Source organism: Pleurodeles waltl, chromosome 3_1 (genome assembly GCF_031143425.1).
Source record: "Pleurodeles waltl isolate 20211129_DDA chromosome 3_1, aPleWal1.hap1.20221129, whole genome shotgun sequence".
Taxonomy (NCBI): Eukaryota; Metazoa; Chordata; class Amphibia; order Caudata; family Salamandridae; genus Pleurodeles; species Pleurodeles waltl.
Window position 1 is genome coordinate 194168481 of NC_090440.1, and position 18428 is coordinate 194186908.

Consider the following 18428-nt stretch of genomic DNA (forward strand, 5'->3'; position numbering starts at 1 on the left):
CAACGTGGCAGATTTAAACATTACGGAAATAGGGACATTGCCTAGAAGAGCAGTTCCTAATTAGATTAACCTTCGGCTTGCCAGTAACAGTTTTGATTGCCATCTCATAAAAGAGTAAAATGAACATACCATGCACCTACAAAACGGGATCTAATGTTGCTTAACCCTTTTTAAATCGGTCCATAACTTAAGAATGTAGGTTCAGAATATACAGTCTATCAGTTTTATCCATGTGGAAATTCATGATCTCAATGCTGTAGAGGATGAGGTTTTGAAACTGTAAATGAAAAAAAAGGTCTGACTGACATGAAAAACTGCTACTACTTTTGGAAGAAACCCCAAATAAACTCTCATATAAAAATTATACTTACCTGTAACTAGAGTTCTTTCCTCCAGAAAACAAACTTTGGAGGTGAGTATACAAATGCAAAACTTTAGGAATAAAACCTGCTGAGTTGTCTGCACTGATATTTTCCTGTTGTGAGTCAGACCCAGCTTACTAACAGGTGCATTGTGGAAATCATGGCTTGGTTTGTGCTTTCAGAAAATGGGCCCTTGATGAGCCAGTTACCTAAGAAAGGAAATACTGTTGCCTATCTGCATTTATTCAGTCATTGGGGCCACAATCTTATACTGTACTGCAACATTTATACAGCACTTACTACCCTATGTGGGCTCCTGAAACAATTGCCTACATGCACACCACACTGTGTACGATGAATGGACGGAAGTGCTCTGTCTTTCTTTTGACCCTATGCCAGTGTTTACATATGGAGTGTGATGGCCATCAATGTTATGAAACACAGCATTTTGCAGTGTGATGGATAAAGAAGTGAGAAAGTGGAGCACAGAATGGATTTCAGTAAGCTGGTAGTTTTAAACAGCTTTGCTTGTGACAGACTGGGATCAACCTAGCTTTTTGTGTCAGGTGACAGTTTGACTTCCCTCCCCCTGATTGTTTTGGGATGCATTTGGGAGCGTTTGTCAGAGGACACGGAGGCATGATTGGTATAGATGCCCCAGAAGCAGATGTCGTGTGGATCCATAACTGACATTTGCTTCTGACACAAAACCTGCCTTTTCAGGAGAAAAAAACACTGCAAAATTTTATATAAGCAAAAAAAAAAAAAGTTTCACCAAAACCTGGAGGAGTGGTGCTTTAGATGTAGGAAGGCACTGTGAGGCAAACATCTAAAATAGGATGAAGGCTTCAGTCCTTCCTGACATCAGGAATTAATGGAAGTAACAACCGGCTCCTACTTCCAGCACCCTTTCTGTTACCCCTTCGGCAATAAAAGCTTGCAATTCCTACTGCAAGACGGGCAGGTGGTAATCTAGCAGCCACCCTGATGGTAGCGGAAGGTGTGGCAGGGTGAAAAGAAATGGGTGGGTGAAACGCTGATGGACAATTTGAAGGACCCACCTGTCTGAGATGATGGCTTGCCACCCCTGGAGGAAATGTCAGGACTGCTATCAACAGGGAGGCTGTGTGCCAGAAAGAACACACTAAAGAGGTTTTGAGGCTGTGGTTGCTGAAGGGGTGGGGAACTAAACTGCACGCTGTCCCTGATGTCCTAGGCATTATTTCTGTGAGCCGTCACCTAGGCCACGAAAATTCTTGAAGATCTGCTGTGCTGGTAGGACATGGTATTGGTTATACTGAAAACCTCTGCCACAGTCACGGAGGGAGAGAAATTGATAGTGGAATTGTCTGAGGTGGGCGGACAGACCAAAGAAATGAGCTGTGGCCCTGCTTTCCTTAAACTGCTCCAGGGCTGAACCTGCTTTCTCGCCAAAAAGTTGATAGTCATCAAATGGCATGTCCAATAAAGATGCATGGTTACCCCCGGCATCATCCAGGCATGGTGCTGAAGTGCCAAGCTTGCGCCAAATGCTTGATCTTCACAGTAAGTTGTGTTCAAGCCACAGAGGATGACAAACTTTGCTGCAATATGTTAATCCTCATTAGACTGGGTAAAGGAAGCTTGCAGGTCATCTGGGAAATCTGGCCCACTGTGTCCCATAGAGCATGAGAGCAGTGACAGTAGAGGCAGCAAAGCTCATAGATGAGAAGAAAACTGTTACTTACCCTGTAAGCATCTGTTTTACTTAAAGCTTCAATGTATTTTGACTCGTGACTGGGTGATGGGAAAGGCATGAGGATTCACTTGTGGAGTAAGTTTGTAGGTATAGGGTGTTTAAGAAAGTTAGGGATGCTTGATCCTGGTCTACGACTATGAACATCTGTCTGTTCACTGAAGGTCCTGAGCATTGTTTTACCCAAGCGCCCAAAAGGGTATCCGTGAGGGCTTCACTGTAGGGCAAGAGAGGTTCTAAAGGCACCTGGCCCATTTGGAGGACCTCTGTGAGGATATTTGTCTTTATTTGATGGTGTGTAGTTGCAATTCAAATACCCTTCCCACCCTCCGCATCACTTAGGCTAAAAAGGGAGGGAAAACCAGGCCAGTGTCTAAGAAGGTGTAGGAAGCTGGCTCTGAATATACTATCTCAAAGTGAGAGAGAGTGCACAGAGTCCAAGGGTTCCTCCTTAGAGGTTGATAGTGGCAACATTAAATAATACCAATGCTCTATTTTGTGGTAGTGTGCCTGTGTTAGGTGAGAGGTCCCTTAGGGTGGCACAACACATGCTGCAGCCCTTAGGGACCTTCCCTGTTCACATGGCCCTTGGTACCACTGGTACCTTTTACATTTACAAGGGACTTATCCGTGTGCCAATTGTGAAAACAATGGTACATTTTTTGTGAAAGAACACTGGTGCTGGGGCCTGGTTAGCAGGGTCCCAGCACACTTCAGTCAAGTCAGCATCAATATCAGGCAAAAAGTGGGGGGTAACTGCAACAAGAAGCCATTTTCCTACACAAGCCCCACAGCCCACAGGCCAGGAGACTCAGCCAAATCTGGGAGAGTCTTCCTAGTCTGTCAGGCAAGGAAGAGTGGGGAAAACAGACTGGTTTGTTGCAGGGCCTACTCTGCCTTACATCCTCCTGCTCAGGTCAGTCCCTCTGGGGATCTGACCTACTTCCACAGTGATAGGACCTAGTCTGAATTGCTGCTTGTCTATGTCTTTAATGTTTTCACCCATTCTCTCTATTTTGGGGTTACAGGTATCCACCTCTGCTAATCTTAACTTAGCCAGGGTCACCCCCAGCTTACCCAAAGAGGTTACCCGTAGCTGGAGTAACCATGACCAACAGGGTCAGGGGGCTTAACTTGCTATTTGGCATGGGGTCAGACCACAAGGCCAAGGTCAGTGCAGCCATGATGGCTAATAACCAGCAGAGGCCACTGACAGCTGGCAGTGCCCAGAACCACACCGTTAGCTCTTCACCAACAAGGGAAGGGGCTAAGTTACAGGCTTCTTTGGGTTCAGGTTGCCTGTCTGCTGCGGTAGAGTAGGGGCGTTAATACATCTTGTAGTAAACACCCTTCTTCCACTCTTTCTTCTGTTAGCTGAGGAACCACCCACCCATGCTTAACAGTTGTCTGACTAGCCAGGACTTCTTGTGGGTCAGATTGGACTTTACCAGAGCCACTTTTGGAGTTCTCCCCTACTGGAGCAGAATCTCCTTGGCTTGCTGGAACCTTGGCTAAAGGTTGCCCACCTTTCCTGCACTGTTTTCTTTTCTTTTTCTTCTGGGGCCTACTTGCAGTTACTACAGGGGCAGTATCTCCAGAATCCTTGGGAGAGGACTGGCACTGGACCAGTTCCTCTCTTGGGCTCTGACCAACCTCTGGGTGGTCATTTCCAAGGAGTCAATCAAGGGGAGGGGGGTTGGGGGTCTGTACTGACTACCACCCTTCTCCAGCTAAAAATCCCACCCACTTCTAGGGGCACTAAAGCCACAGGCCTATTAGTGACCTTGTCTGGGCTAAGCCTTACTCTTGCAGTCTCACCTGGGATGTACTGGTTTAAGAGCACCAGCCTGCCATGCACAATAGTGTGACTGGCACAAGTGTCCATCAGGGCAGTGGCTGGGATTCCATTCAGTAGGTGGTGGAAGTGTCTACTTCCCTCTGGAATCTCCAACTCAGCTGTTGGGCCCTTTCTCCAGTTGAAGGCTATGAGGAGTCATCCCCAATGGCTAAACTGGTCACCCGTGGGGTTTTGCTAGGGCGTTTGTTTTTTGGAGAAGAAGTGTCCTTGGTGTGGTGCCCTGTCTGTCCACAGTTGTGGCACCATGGCTTAGTGGCATCCCAGTTCTTACCCCCGGGTTGTGTCTTGGGGCCCACCCACCTGGACTGGTTTTTGGGGGCCTATAGAGGACTCTTTTTCTTTATTACTAGTGTCACCCACTTTCTCCTGGGGACGCTTTGTAACCCCTTTCTTTTGGTCACCCCAAGTGGAAGTTTTGGTTACCCTAGTCTTGACCCAGTGGTCTGCCTTCTTTCCCAATTCTTGGGGAGAAATTGGACCTAGGTCTACCAGATATTGATGCACCTTTTCACTGAAGCAGTTGCTTAAGGTGTCTAAGCCACTGACACCCTGTAAATACTCATAACATTTGTTCGAATACTAGGGGACAAAGTCATACCCATCATCAAAATTGTCTTTTCCAAATATATTGTGCAATACCTGGGCTCTGCTGCAAGGAAAGGGCAAGGTATCTGAACCAAATGGTCTGTTGGATGGCTGTTCCCCAGCAGGATCGAGATATGGCCTCTAACAATATTGGTACAAGTTCAACTGAGTCTGAGAGCAATATGGGATGGCAGCAGTGGCATTGATGAGAAAGAATGTGTGGGGGTGAAGGGGCAGAACCTGTGCAGAACTCAAAGCAGGTTTAAAGGGCACAGACAGCGCCGAGGGCAGACCTGCTGCAGACGTCCAACTGGAGATCCTAGCAAATCCTTGGAGCCTGAAGGTGAACCTAAGAGAACTGGTTAAGTGCAGAAGATCTGCAGCATGGCCTAGCAAAAGGCTTTAACCTGCTGCAACATAGCAAATGGAACCAGAAATGTGAAGTGCATTGGGACAAAGTCTGAAATCTGCTTTGACTTGGTGGTGGGGGGTGTTTGAGAAGCAAAACCGGAAAGCTCATTGACACCCACGCCCCTTCTCTGGAATGAGTGGAGAGTGACAGGAAGGAGCAGAGCACTGCTTGAACTTCTTGTGTTTCTTCTTAGATTAACCTGATGACTGACAAACATCTGCTGTTGGAACAGGACTTTCCTTTCGGCTTTCACCTGTCACAGTCTTTTGGTCTTTGCCAATGTAGAGTTTCGCCTCACTGTTCCATATGGCCTTTGGCCTCATCTAGGTGTAGTGGTTGCAGGCCCTGGGGTCGTGTTCTTATTCCAGGCACAACAGACATACCCTCATGGGGATCTGCCACAGACATCTATTTGCAACAGTCCCTATTGGTCTTAAACCCTGCTGTCCCTTGCCCACTGTGAGCTTTTAAAAAACAAATGTAAAAACATGAAGGAGTAGCTCTGGATCCACAACTAACGGCACAGAAAAGAAAAAACTGACATCAGCATGCATGGGTGGAGATTGACTACTCTGCTCGTCACTCCCAGAATGGAGCTGCACAACACCAACTACTGACATGCAGGAGTACTGCTCTGAAGTTTCTGGATCCAATCCGATTGCTGCAGGTGAGGAATCTGCTGTTAGAAATATCCATCAGTAAGAAGTGAACTTCATAATATCCACTGCTATTTCTGAAACAGTCTATCTACAAAGATCATTCTCCTCTGTAGCGGGACAAGACATTCACTTCATGCTCACGTTGCTCTCATGTGCCATTTAAATCTACAGGGTTGTGAGTGAATGTGTAGTAATGATCCCAGTCCCTTTTGTATGGGGAAAGCAATGCCATGTCTTACACTTGCATGGGAACTAAAGCATTGAATGTGACAATTAGACCTCTGTGGAACCCTTGCTAATCTAGCCCTACCTGATCAACAGATCCCGACTGCCCCAGTTCATTTTGCTTTTGTTCGCAAAGTGTGAAACAGCAGCATCTTCATGAAAGATTAAATGCAATGTAACTATCCCTAAGCACATATGCCAAATTCCCTTTCAGTGTTTACTCAAGTTGAGATCCAGAGACATCTTGTCCACAGTTGAAGACCTGATCAAGCTGAAACTTTGTACACATGACAACTGGGATTGAACGTGGATCCCCAAAGACTGGTCTGGATCTTGTTACTCTGCTTGTGTTGTGTCCACTATCAGATATTTTGCCAGGTATTCCCCAGCCCCAAGTAGGAGACAGGAGAGCTGTATCAGACAACGGTCAAGTCCCTGCCATCTATTCTTTGAGTTACAGGAGGGGTTTTCACCTATATCTGTCCAATCACTAAAGTACAAGAGGAGGAAGAGAATCAGATTGATCCAACACCACAGAATTGCCCTAGACTTTCCCTCGGCTTCTTAGGATGGCATTTGTGCTATAATCTATGTTGACTACTGCACATAAATCCAGGATGTTGCTGTAAGGATGCATAAAGCAAGAGAGAAAATGTATGAACGTTTCAAAGACTTGCACAGCACTGATGACAGACTTGGGTTTTTAAGAAATTTTCATAGTTGAAAATCATTTCCGGAGGCTGGTGTATGAAAATGCTAAAGTGATTTTGATCATTATTATTGTCCAGGAAGACAGTGAAGAGCCAAAAAGTGACATGAAGTTATAAGTTATCCTGATCAGGTAAAACCAGTCACATTTTCTGCTACTCATTACTGCTGGCATTCTTGGTAAGAATTTAGTCATGTGATCAGTGTTAGCAACACGTGTATATCAGAATACCAATTTAGGTCCTGCCTTACTTGGGAAGCTCTATCCACTCATGATTTCAAAGGATATTCTAATCTGTTGTTTGACATTCACAGACTACAGATTTTTCTTTTTTTTGTCAATACATACTTCCAGACTCAATCAAGGCTTGAAGAGAACATTTCTTTCACACTAGAAAAAGAAGCAATTAATCCTGAAGCAGCTAATCGTCATTTTTGGCCCAGAAACCAATTCTGTTCTGGAACAGTAATAATAAACCACCAAAGTGTAACTGTGCACAGTAAACACAACTGCAGAATACAATCTAAGATTACAGATGAAATAATGCACGAGGAGGCAAGCAAGGGGTAATAAACAGACCATTGGGATGGCCTTGAGTAATACCTTCCTGCTTTTGAATGTAGACTGGAATGCTACACAAATGGTAGTACATACAAAGAAGCTATAAAGAGGCATAAGGCAAAGCAAACCGTTTCACCAAAGGGGTATGATACTTGGATCATGCACTTTGAACAGCCAGGCTCCCTAGAGATGAGGAATCCTTCCCCTTTAAGAATAAAGCGCAGTACTGAGAACCCTAAAACTAGAAGGTGTGTCTACATAGGAGACAATATTTCCACTGAAGATTGCATATGAGCATCAGCCAAAAAGAAACAAAAGTCTCTGTGGCCGATTAGTAAATTAGGAAAATTTAACCCCCCAGATTTTCATAAATCGGCAGAGTTACCCAATCTTTGGCAGGTACTTCTAGTTTTTTGCCTTGAGCTGTTCCCAGAGGGCAGCACTTTTCAGAATACAAACTTGCCAGTTTTCGACCCTTTCTCAAACAATTTAGGAAATTTATAACCTCCTTGAGCATCTTAGGATTGTGGCTAAAATGGTAAACTTAAGTTCCAAGTGTGCCCAATTGCCCACTGCTGCCTGGAGGGTGCAGTTCAAATCAAGAACACAAGCATGCTGTTTAGCGTATCAAGTAACAATCCATGATGTAGAACAGACACTCCTCAGAGGATAGTCATTTTTAAAAATACAAGACATGCACATTTTCTGCAGTATATTAGTAGAACTACAATAATATTCTAGATACCTAACTTAAGCCTTACACAAGACAAACAGTTGTTAAACCTGTTTGACCATTCTGATTTCCTTGACTGTCTGGTCTACTCGGATTTCTGACTGTTCCTATAAGAATCCAGCTTAACCTATGCTCTGACAGTGTCACTGTATTCCTGTGTTTGCTTTGCTTCTTCGGACTAACAATCTTTCTGTTTTTCTTGTGATACAATTGTTATTGTGGGAGCAGGGTCTATCACTCTGAAGAGTGCGTCTTGAACCTTTATAGATAAAATGAATGTTTTGCTCCATCTCATTACAGTTACAACAGAGGCTTTCACAATAACGCAGTCAGACTCAACAGCAAGACTGGAATATCTATAATGGAGAAGCCCTGGTCTTCTAAGGGGAGCTGCAATCGGTTCCATGACACATTCCCAACATTGTTACGTACCTTGAAGCAGTTCTCATCAGCCATAAGTTGCTCTGCTTTCCGCTGGAAGTTTGCTTCAGCAAGCGTGCGGGATGACTGTGTGCCTAGAAGACCTCCAGTTGCTCCACAACTGCTTTCTGACAAATAAAGTTCCGTCACTTGAACACAGATCTCATCGCTTACTATATGCTGAAGCTGGGAAACAGAATGGTCGATTAGCATAGCTGAAAAGTTAAGGAGTCCCATAATAAAAAAGGAAAAGCTAATCCCCTATTAAGGGTATCTCCATTAAATGTATAAACATTACAATATCTCTGCATATGTGCGGTTACCAAAATCGGTATTGTAACTATTTTAATGATTTCTGTCAAGCCAACTGATATTAAGCCTAAATTACAGAAAGCAAGTGGGCTAGTTAAGTCATATTGTGCCTTACCAATTGGGAGAAAGAGGGGAAGAAGAACATGTAAACTGCCCAGGTTGGCCACTTAGATAATAGGTCTTATGAAACTGGTGGTCTCCTTATTCTTCCTTGTGTCAAATACCACCAAGTATGAGCACCATATCTAAGCACCATGTTTAAGTAGGTAACCTATGATCGATTCGGGTGGCCGACAGTGAGTGAGAAGCTCTGCACCCGAGTGCAGCCTGGGCCACGTGCGGCTGACTCACCTGAACTCAGCTGCTGCGAGGACCCCTGGACGGGGATGCACTCAGGAACTTGAGTCGCTTCCGTTGCGGGTAGGACTGATTTCGGGATTGTCGGCCCCACAAAACTTGTTAGCAATGGAACATTATTGACTTGACATTAGAGTCAAAGTGGACTCCTGCGACTCGGACTACCAGTGGGGCCATACCCTGGATGTTACCAGTTGTTAAAGGGGAAGAACCACAATTGCTAATGCAAGGAAAGAGTGAGGAAGGGAACCGCGAAAGAACCACTAGGACCCCAAACTAGGAAGGGTCTGTGTAATTGTTTGTGAATGTCGTATTTTTCCAGTTTGCGGATAGTGGTAGAAATAATGCACTTGTCTTTTAAGAAAAGTGAGTATCTGGCTGTACAATGATTGTTTGCAGCTTCGCGCATGTTGAGTTGAAAAGCTGTGTTCATTAATCTGTATCTTTTAGAAGGTCATTTTTAATTTTGGAGTTATGTATTTGTTAGCCTCAGCTTTTGATACCGTTTTCAACCCAGATATACAAGGAATATGCCCCCTTGTCATGTACAGCAAGGCACACTTCATTTATGGGTTGCTTTTGTCGCAGTTCCTTTACCTCATGCTGTAGGAGTTAAAGTTCTCTCCCTACGCAAAGCATTTTCTTCTACATATGGTAGTTTGTGTTCCAATTCTGCAGAATTCATGTACTGTATTATGTTTCGTTCCGACATGAGTCCACCTCAAAAGATAAGGACACCACCCGCTAGATGTCACACTAAATAAAACAAACCTGTGCTCAATCTCCGGTAACATGACACAAAGTAACCAGGCTTAAATCAAATGCAAAGTGTACAATATTTAAGCAATGCCTACACAGTAGAAAAAGTCGCTCAAAACAAAATTCCACACCCAATCATAAAATAACGTGCAAAATGTTGTAAGGAAAGTAAGGCCATGACTGTGGTGACTGTTTAAAGAGTTTAGTCAAAATAAAGGCAAAAAAGCACAAAGTAGCAACAATAGTCCATCAGTCCTGGTAGAATAAACCAAGTGGACTGGTCACAGTGAAAGTCTGAAAGTCACAAAGTTTGAAGAAGTTTTTCAGCCACAACACAAAGAGAGACTGGCACTTTTTGAGAAGTAAAAAAACCTCCCTGCTGAGGCTGCTATTGCTGCTGTGGTGGAATCGAAGGCCAGATACTTGAAGCAGTTTGGAGCTTCGGAGATTTCTCGACGAACATTGTTTAAGTCCCAACACAGAATGGGAGTTGAGTGTTTTTTTCCCCAGAGGGCCTGAATCCTGGGTACCAATTGGGTTAAAGTTCCTGGGGGCAAGCCTATCCACTTTTTCAACACTTTGTTCACTCCAGTGCATTCAATGCCAGAGTCCCCCTCACTCTCAAAATTCAAGATGGGAAACTTTTTTTCCATTTGTGCAGAGCCTGTGTGGCCACAAAAAGATGTGTCCATGTTAAGAACAGTCCCCTCTATGGTCACTCAAAACCCGTTTTTGGGGTAGCTTTCCTACCTCTAGGTTTAGTGCCAGCCAGACTACAAGGACAAAAACTGGGACTTTACAAGTGCCCTAACATCTGCTTGGGACAGGATAGGACAGGCCCCTTCGAAGTTGATTAAGTTCCTGTACAAGCACATCCAAACCAACTGGTATTTCTGTCAGGGGAAAAATAACCCTCCCAGGCCTTTGACTCTGCGAGACTGCTCTGGGAGTAATTTTCACAACTAATTCAGGCTAAGTACAGCTGGCCAGTTGATGGAGAGAATACAAATTATCTTCCAGCAGCTTCAGGGAAGGTGAAGGTAACTTTTTTAAAGTTACATTTCTCATGTATTTAATAAAAATACAACTTTACCCATTCAATTGGATTAGGTATAAAAAATAACTGTGAATGGAGTCTGTATCTGGTACAGATCAAATGTTATAAGGTGTATAATTTATACTTTGACTTTTCCTATGTACTACTTACAGTCCAACCAGAAAATATAATTTTGGACTTGGCCGCTGGGGGAACACACCATTTCTAATGCCACACATTCTACTAATTAATATTATGCACCCTATCTTGTGGGCAAGCAAGGTTTGCCGGGGTGGGTGTAGGAAAGTACCAAGTGCAGCATTTCTTTTGCCACCCATAGGGAGCTCTGACTATTCTTACACAGGCCTGCCACTGCCGCCTGCGTGAAATAACGTTATTTCACAGCCATTTACCACTGCACTTAAGTAACTTATAAGTCACCTATATGTCTAACCTTCACCTGGTGAAGGTTGGGTGCAAAGTTACTTAGTGTGTGGGCACCCTGGCACTAGCCAAGGTGCCCCCACATTATTCAGGGCAAATTCCCCAGACTTTGAGAGTGCGGGGACACCATTACACGCGTGCACTGTACATAGGTCAATACCTAAGTACAGCGTCACAATGGTAACTCCTAACATGGCCATGTAACATGTCTAGGATCATGGAATTGTCCCCCCAATGCCATTCTGGCATTGGGGGGACAATTCCATGATCCCCCGGGTCTCTAGCACAGAACCCGGGTACTGCCAAACTGCCTTTCCGGGGTCTCCACTGCAGCTGCTGCCAACCCCTCAGACAGGTTTCTGCCCTCCTGGGGTCCAGGCAGCCCTGGCCCAGAAAGGCAGAACAAAGGATTTCCTCTGAGAGGAACCTCCCTTTGGAAATAGGTGTGAAGGCTGGGGAGGAGTAGCCTCCCCCAGCCTCTGGAAATGCTTTGATGGGCACAGATGGTGCCCATCTCTGCATAAGCCAGTCTACACCGGTTTAGGGATCCCCCAGCCCTGCTCTGGCGCGAAACTGGACAAAGGACAGGGGAGTGACCACTCCCCTGACCTGCACCTCCCAGGGGAGGTGCCCAGAGCTCCTCCAGTGTCTCACAGACCTCTGCCTTCTTGGAAATAGAGGTGTCTGTGGCACACTGGACTGCTCTGAGTGGCCAGTGCCAGCAGGTGACGTCAGAGGCTCCTTCTGATAGGCTCTTACCTCTCTTGGTAGCCAATCCTCCTTCCTAGGTAGCCAAACCTCCTTTTCTGGCTATTTAGGGTCTCTGCTTTGGGGATCTCACCAGATAACGAATGCAAGAGCTCATCAGAGTTCCTCTGCATCTCCCTCTTCACCTTCTACCAAAGGATCGACCGCTGACTGCTCAGGACGCCTGCAAAACCGCAACAAAGTAGCAAGACGACTACTAGCAACCTTGTATAGCTTCATCCTGCCGGCTTTCTCGACTGTTTCCATGTACTGCATGCTCTGGGAGTAGCCTGCCTCCTCTCTGCACCAGGAGCACTCAAGAAATCTCTTGTGAGTCGACGGAATCTTCCCCCTGCAACCGCAGGCACCAAAAGACTGCATCACTGGTCCTCTGGGTCCCCTCTCAGCACGACGAGCGTGGTCCCTGGAACTCAGCAACTCTGTCCAAGTGACTCCCACAGTCCAGTGACTCTTCAGTCCAAGTTTGGTGGACATAAGTCCTTGCCTCCCCACGCTAGACTGCATTGCTGGGTACCGTGTGATTTGCAGCTGCTCCGGCTCCTGTGCACTCTTCCAGGATTTCCTTCTTGCACAGCCAAGCCTGGGTCCCCGACACTCCTTCCTGCAGTGCACAGCCTTCTGAGTTATCCTCCGGCGTCGTGGGACTCCCTTTTGTGACTTCGTGTGGACTCCGGTTCACTCTTCTTCCAAGTGCCTGTTCAGGTACTTCTGCGGGTGCTGCCTGCTTCTGTGAGGGCTCCCTGACTTGCTGGACGCCCCCTCTGCCTCCTCCTCCAAGTGGCGACATCCTGGTCCCTCCTGGGCCACAGCAGCAACCAAAAACCTCTACCGCCACCCTTGCAGCTAGCAAGGCTTGTTTGCATTCTTTCTGCGTGGGAACACCTCTGCAAGCTTCATCGCAACGTGGGACATCCATCCTCCAAAGGAGAAGTTCCTAGCTCTCCTCTTTCTTGCAGAACTCCAAGCTTCTTCCAACAGGTAGCAGCTTCCTTGCACCCTCAGCTGGCATTTCCTGGGCTCCTGCTCACTCTCGACACTGTCGCGACTATTGGACTTGGTCCCCTTGTCTTACAGGTACTCAGGTCCGGAAATCCACTGTTGTTGCATTGCTGGTGTTTGTTCTTCCTGCAGAATCTCCCTATCACGACTTCTGTGCTCTCTGGGGGTAGTAGGTGCATTTTACACCTACCTTTCAGGATCTTGGGGTGGGCTATTTTTCTAACCCTCACTGTTTTCTTACAGTCCCAGCGACCCTCTACAAGCTCACATAGGTTTGGGGTCCATTCGTGGTTCGCATTGCACTTTTGGAGTATATGGTTTGTGTTGCCCCTATACCCATGTGCTCCTATTGCAATCTACTGTCATTTTACACTGCTTGCATTACTTTTCTTGCTATTACTTACCTAAGTTTGGTTTGTGTACATATATCTTGTGTATATACCTTATCCTCATACTGAGGGTACTCACTGAGATACTTTTGGCATATTGTCATAGAAATAAAGTACCTTTATTTTTAGTACTTCGGTGTATTGTGTTTTCTTATGATATTGTGCATATGACACCAGTGGGTAGGAGCTTTACATGTCTCCTAGTTCAGTCTAAGCTGCTTTGCCATAGCTACCTTCTATCAGCCTAAGCTGCTAGAAACACCTCTTCTACACTAATAAGGGATAACTGGACCTGGAACAAGGTGTAAGTACCTCTGGTACCCACTACAAGCCAGGCCAGCCTCCTACAGTGGGGGTGTATTTAATACTTAAAACAGGTGTTCATCCCTGTATAAAGGCAGATTTTGAAAAGACTGCAGCAGTGTTCTGTAGTCCACAAGTGGCATTTACCTTTCAATGCCATGGGTATATTCTGCACCATATGCCATGACCTTATAGGAAAGTTAAATGTGTCAATCAGGTTTGAAGCCAATTTTGACATGTGTTGTGGTTAAGAGCACATACACTGGATTGTGGTGACCCAGTGTTAGAGTTCAAAATTACCAACAGGCAAGTCCCAAAAACAAAATGAAATCATTAGGATGACTACCCAAAAAGGGGGTTACTTTGCAACTATTTGCATTTTAATCCTTCACTGTGTGGCCGCTGAGCTTTATTTTTCTGCCACCATGCTAAGTTTTTTCTCTCCTTATTGAGTGGAGCACTTGTGGAGATGGGAGCGTTGGGCCTTTTCCTAGCTGTGGACACAATTAGAGAGTGCCGGCAAACTGCTAATACTATACAATGTGCATTAGTTGGAGGGTTTACACCTTTTCTCTAACTTCTGTGTTACCGGTTTAAAGGATGCTGGCTCCCCAAAAAAAAAAAGCTTTTTCCTCCTCATCAAGAGTAGCATGGGAAGACGTTAAGTCTTTCTAAGTGCTGGTAATGAAGTTTCAAGTAGGAAGCATGCTTCTGCCTGCTCCACCTCCAGTTTGACTCCATGGGTGCCTGCTGCTCTCTTGATCAAATTATTATACTTTGAAAGGTAATCTGGCGGTAAAATCCTTTCCTTGGGGAGTCTGTCCAGACCCTCCTATGGCTCTAGTTCCTGGGCTGTGTCAGTGTCCGCCATAGGTTCCTCAAGCAGTTCCTCCACCCTGTACAACAACTCTGATGGGGTTTCAAGTTCTCTCTGTTTTTGTCCCTGTTATATTTCCCTTACTGGTTTTGTGGGATTCTGAATCTCTTGGGGGAATACACAGAAGTAGCTTTTTGCTTAGCAGAAACTAAACAATTCTAGCTTCAAACATTCATCTTCTGTTTTCAATATCGATCGCCACTTCTGTGGTGACACGGTTGAATGACCTCACTACATAACACTACCAACCTCTTTACGAGGTTTCGTTTGTTACCTTAGCTCAGCCCTGGGTAGCTGTGGCTCTGAGAAGTCAGGCTTATGCAAAGAAACAACTGTAAAACAGTTACACAGCAGCAAAACAATTGAAGAAAAACTCAACACACAAGAAATCCGACACTAATTTATAAAAGTAAAGAATATTTTTATGAATTAATGGACACCAAAAGGAAAATAAACCACTGGATGGTTGCAGAAATACAGATTTTATAAGAAACAAAAACTTTTCACTTAACCACAAACAAGCATTGGCAAATTCAATGAATGAAGTTGGAATGCAGTTATCTTAGAGTTACTTTGGGTGACCAACTCCGGCAGGGAGAAAGTAAACAGGGACCAGTAAGGCCGTAAGAGACAGTTACCTCCTCAAGGAAAGGAGTTTTCAGTCAGTTCTAGTGTCTGTGGCCCCTTGCCACTGATTTCTATGGAGTTGTCCTGATACAAAGGATACAGGATGTTAAAGATGCTCAAGGATGCTGTGCAGTTATGAGGGTCTTCCTGGGGCTACTCCTCGGTCCACTGTCCGGTGATTCTGGCGACAGGCATCAACGTTCGTTGAAGTACTCCATGGGACCGCACAAGTCCCAGTCACCACTGAGCTACCAGTCGCCCAGCATAGCGATTTCAGCATTTTTCTTCTCTTGGCGATAACTCTCCTTCTGGGCGACCTAGTTGCAATTCTACAACTCTCCTGGGTCCAGCAGACTCGGTACAACTTCTGAATATGTGGTCCTGATCTCTTAAATTGCACGGCGGCAAGGAGTGGCAATCCAGGTATCTTGGCTATTAACTGGCCCTAGAAGGCTTGTTCTGCTTTTGTGGCCCAGTGCTGCAAACAGAAAGTCAGCCAGCTTATTCCTGGAGTCACTGCTTCTAGCTGGGATCTGGGGACAGCGTCTCCACAAGCAGAACACAGTAGCCACGATCTTTTCCTTTGCTAGCCCAAGAAGCAGAAGGTGCAGTCCAACTTCTGTGCAGCCTCCATGCCTATTCCAGGGTCAGAAGAGCAGTCCTTTTGTGCTCCTCTCCAGCCAAGCGAGATTTGAGCTCTGTGTGCCACTTTATGCCCAGAAAGTGACCTCAGGGGGGGGTTGCAGACACTAGCCAATGGGCTACTAGGTTCCCTCTTACCGTGTAACAACTTCCTGTGAAGTTTCTAGCTAACCGAGAGTGCCCTACTCTGCCCACGCCCATGATGTCAGGACCCTTCACCTGGTGTCTGGAGATTGGTAGCCTATCCTAGAGGTGTGCCTGAGGGCTACAGGCCCACAAAAAAAACGGTTTGGCAACTGTTTCCATCTCTGTCCCTGCTGCTAGCCTGTCTACCTAAGCAATACAGCAGTCCCTCATGTGTGTGCACTACCTGCCAGTCAAAGGCAGCTTTTCCTTTGAAGCTCACCTTTTGGGCTAACACCCACTGTGGCTTCCTGCCAGGAGGAGGTAACACCTCCTGCAGTGGCAGGCTTCTATTGTTAGCTTTCCTGGGAGTCGCTCACACAGCCCTCAGTAGGGCAGAAAGCTGACTCATTGTCAGCCTTAGCAAATGGTCAATGGAAAATTGGGGAACAGAGTGGCAACTTTCTAAAAGTTGCATGTATCAACAAGTTAAATTAATTACGACTTGGGCATAAAGTCAAGATATATGTAATGAGTTGTTTGATATCTTGAAGTACCAACTTTGGTAGTCCCATTCAGAAGTTAGCGGGAATGGCGTGTCAGCCTTTAACTTTGTACTTGCCAATGGGGCTACCAGCTTCTTACAGAAAAAACAACAATTTAGGCTTTTTAGGGTCAGAACCTATAAAACACAGGCTCTGCTTTGTAACATATTGCACCATGCCTTAGGACTCGCTGGTGCTTCAAATGGCAATGTAGACTTAGCAGTTAAAACTGCTCTACCAGTCTGCTTTGGCAGCCTGAGAGACAGGCTGTACTTTGTCACACTCATGGTGGGACAACTATAGTGATGTAGTGCACAAGTGACACCTTAAACTACAGGACCTAGGTACCCCTGGGACCATATGCTAGGGCCTTAAAAGTAGGTTAAACCAAGCCAATTGGGTTTGAGCCAATCAACCATGCACATTGTTCAGGGTCAGAGCACAAGGTGTTTCAAAACCATTACAGTGCCTAATATTGAAAAATGGGGGCAAAAGTGGGGAGAAATGTACAAAAAGCAGGTTTCCCCATTGCTGCCTACCTTTCTGGAGTAAAAAAGTGCTTTGTTCAGCTCCTTGTCCTCAGTGTAAAGCCAGATTGAGAAGGTGTGCCCTTAATAGTGTCCTTTGTTTTAGACTTGTGGGGTACCTAGGTTTTGACTCTACCTTGGACTACGTCTCGTTTAGGCGGCACTGTAGTTCTGGGGGATTTTCACCACAGGCCTCAGTTCAGTACTGCTTGAAGTCTTGTCTTTTTTTTTTGGTGTTTCCACACTCTTATGTGCCTTCCTATGCCTCGCTTTCCTCCAGGACTGTGCGGATTGTTCGATGTCTGACCCTTGATCTCCCTGGGCAACTGGGCTATGTTGGACAGTTTCAATGTGGTTGGAGAGTCCTAAGTCCTTAAGTGACTGATGGGGTTGTCTTAATTGCACCATTTCATAACGAGTCCACCTTTGTTTCTCCCTCACTTTAATGTTTCAGGGAAAGAACTCCGCACACACTTGAAACCCCTCCACTAGGTGGTCTTTAGATAGGCACTAATTGCACAACTTGTATTACTTTCTGCACAACGTGTGGTGGTATTTGAGGCAAACTCGAAAAGGAGTGTTCCCTTACCAACACCACTATGCTGCCAATTCTCTGACCACGTGGTCAAAACCTAATTTAAAAAAAACTGTGTTTTTTAAAGGTTTTCTTTTGAGACTCCACTCCTCCTCAATTATGATGGTGTGCTTTCAGTGCTTCCCTAATTTTTTGGTTCGCATGACCCACAGCAGTAGACCTTGCTTCTGCACCCAACAACGAAAAAAAGAATTCGAAGATGGTGACAATGCATTGGGGATTCAGAGTGCATCTGACATAGCTGAGGACAGGCCTTTCACTAGTATTGAAGGAAAAAGGGGGTGGGGGGCATGGGAGGAGGAGGGGGGTCAAGGACCTTTCCGAACCAAACCACTAGATGGAGGAATAATGCCCAGCCTGTGAACTTAGAAAATATTTAATTTGGTTGGGAAAAAAACACAGCTTAATTACCATTCACTAAGCTGTTTGGTCTACACATTCTTTAAAGGCTCAATGTTCCTTGACAATCACCAAAATAAAGAATAGCAATTAATGAGAGCTTCCCGTCTGCACAGCACACAATCAAAACCCACATTCCCATACAGAAGCAGCCTCACCTGTCGGACGATGCTCTGGATCAATTTGTCCATGGTAAAGGCAATAAAGGCATGGATGGTAAACATCTCTCGCAACGAGTCCTCATACTGCAGTGCTTCCATATTGCCATCTAGCAGATTTCTCACCATGTCAAGAAATGCAGGATAGTAGTCCTCCACATCTATATCCACTGTAAAGAGAAAGGAAATGGAGCACTGAGGGGGAAAGGATCATACATCATTAACCTGACCAAGGCAAAAAAAAGAGACCAAATCAGAGCTTCAGTTGAAACAGCATGTATCGTGAAAGCCTACCTCTGCAAACCTGCA

At 45.4% G+C, this 18428-nt stretch overlaps 1 protein-coding gene across 7 annotated transcripts in view; it reads right to left on the bottom strand.

The window, feature by feature from the left end:
• The window catches only part of SIN3A (SIN3 transcription regulator family member A), a 558946-nt gene that overhangs the window by 71317 nt on the left and 469201 nt on the right, over positions 1 to 18428 (bottom strand). For all 7 annotated transcript variants that reach the window (XM_069222171.1, XM_069222166.1, XM_069222167.1 and 4 more), the window contains 2 exons: positions 18120 to 18289; positions 8272 to 8445 (listed from right to left, as the gene is read on the bottom strand). In XM_069222171.1, the coding sequence (XP_069078272.1) occupies positions 8272 to 8445; positions 18120 to 18289 (344 nt within the window). The remainder of the gene's footprint in view (positions 1 to 8271; positions 8446 to 18119; positions 18290 to 18428) is intronic.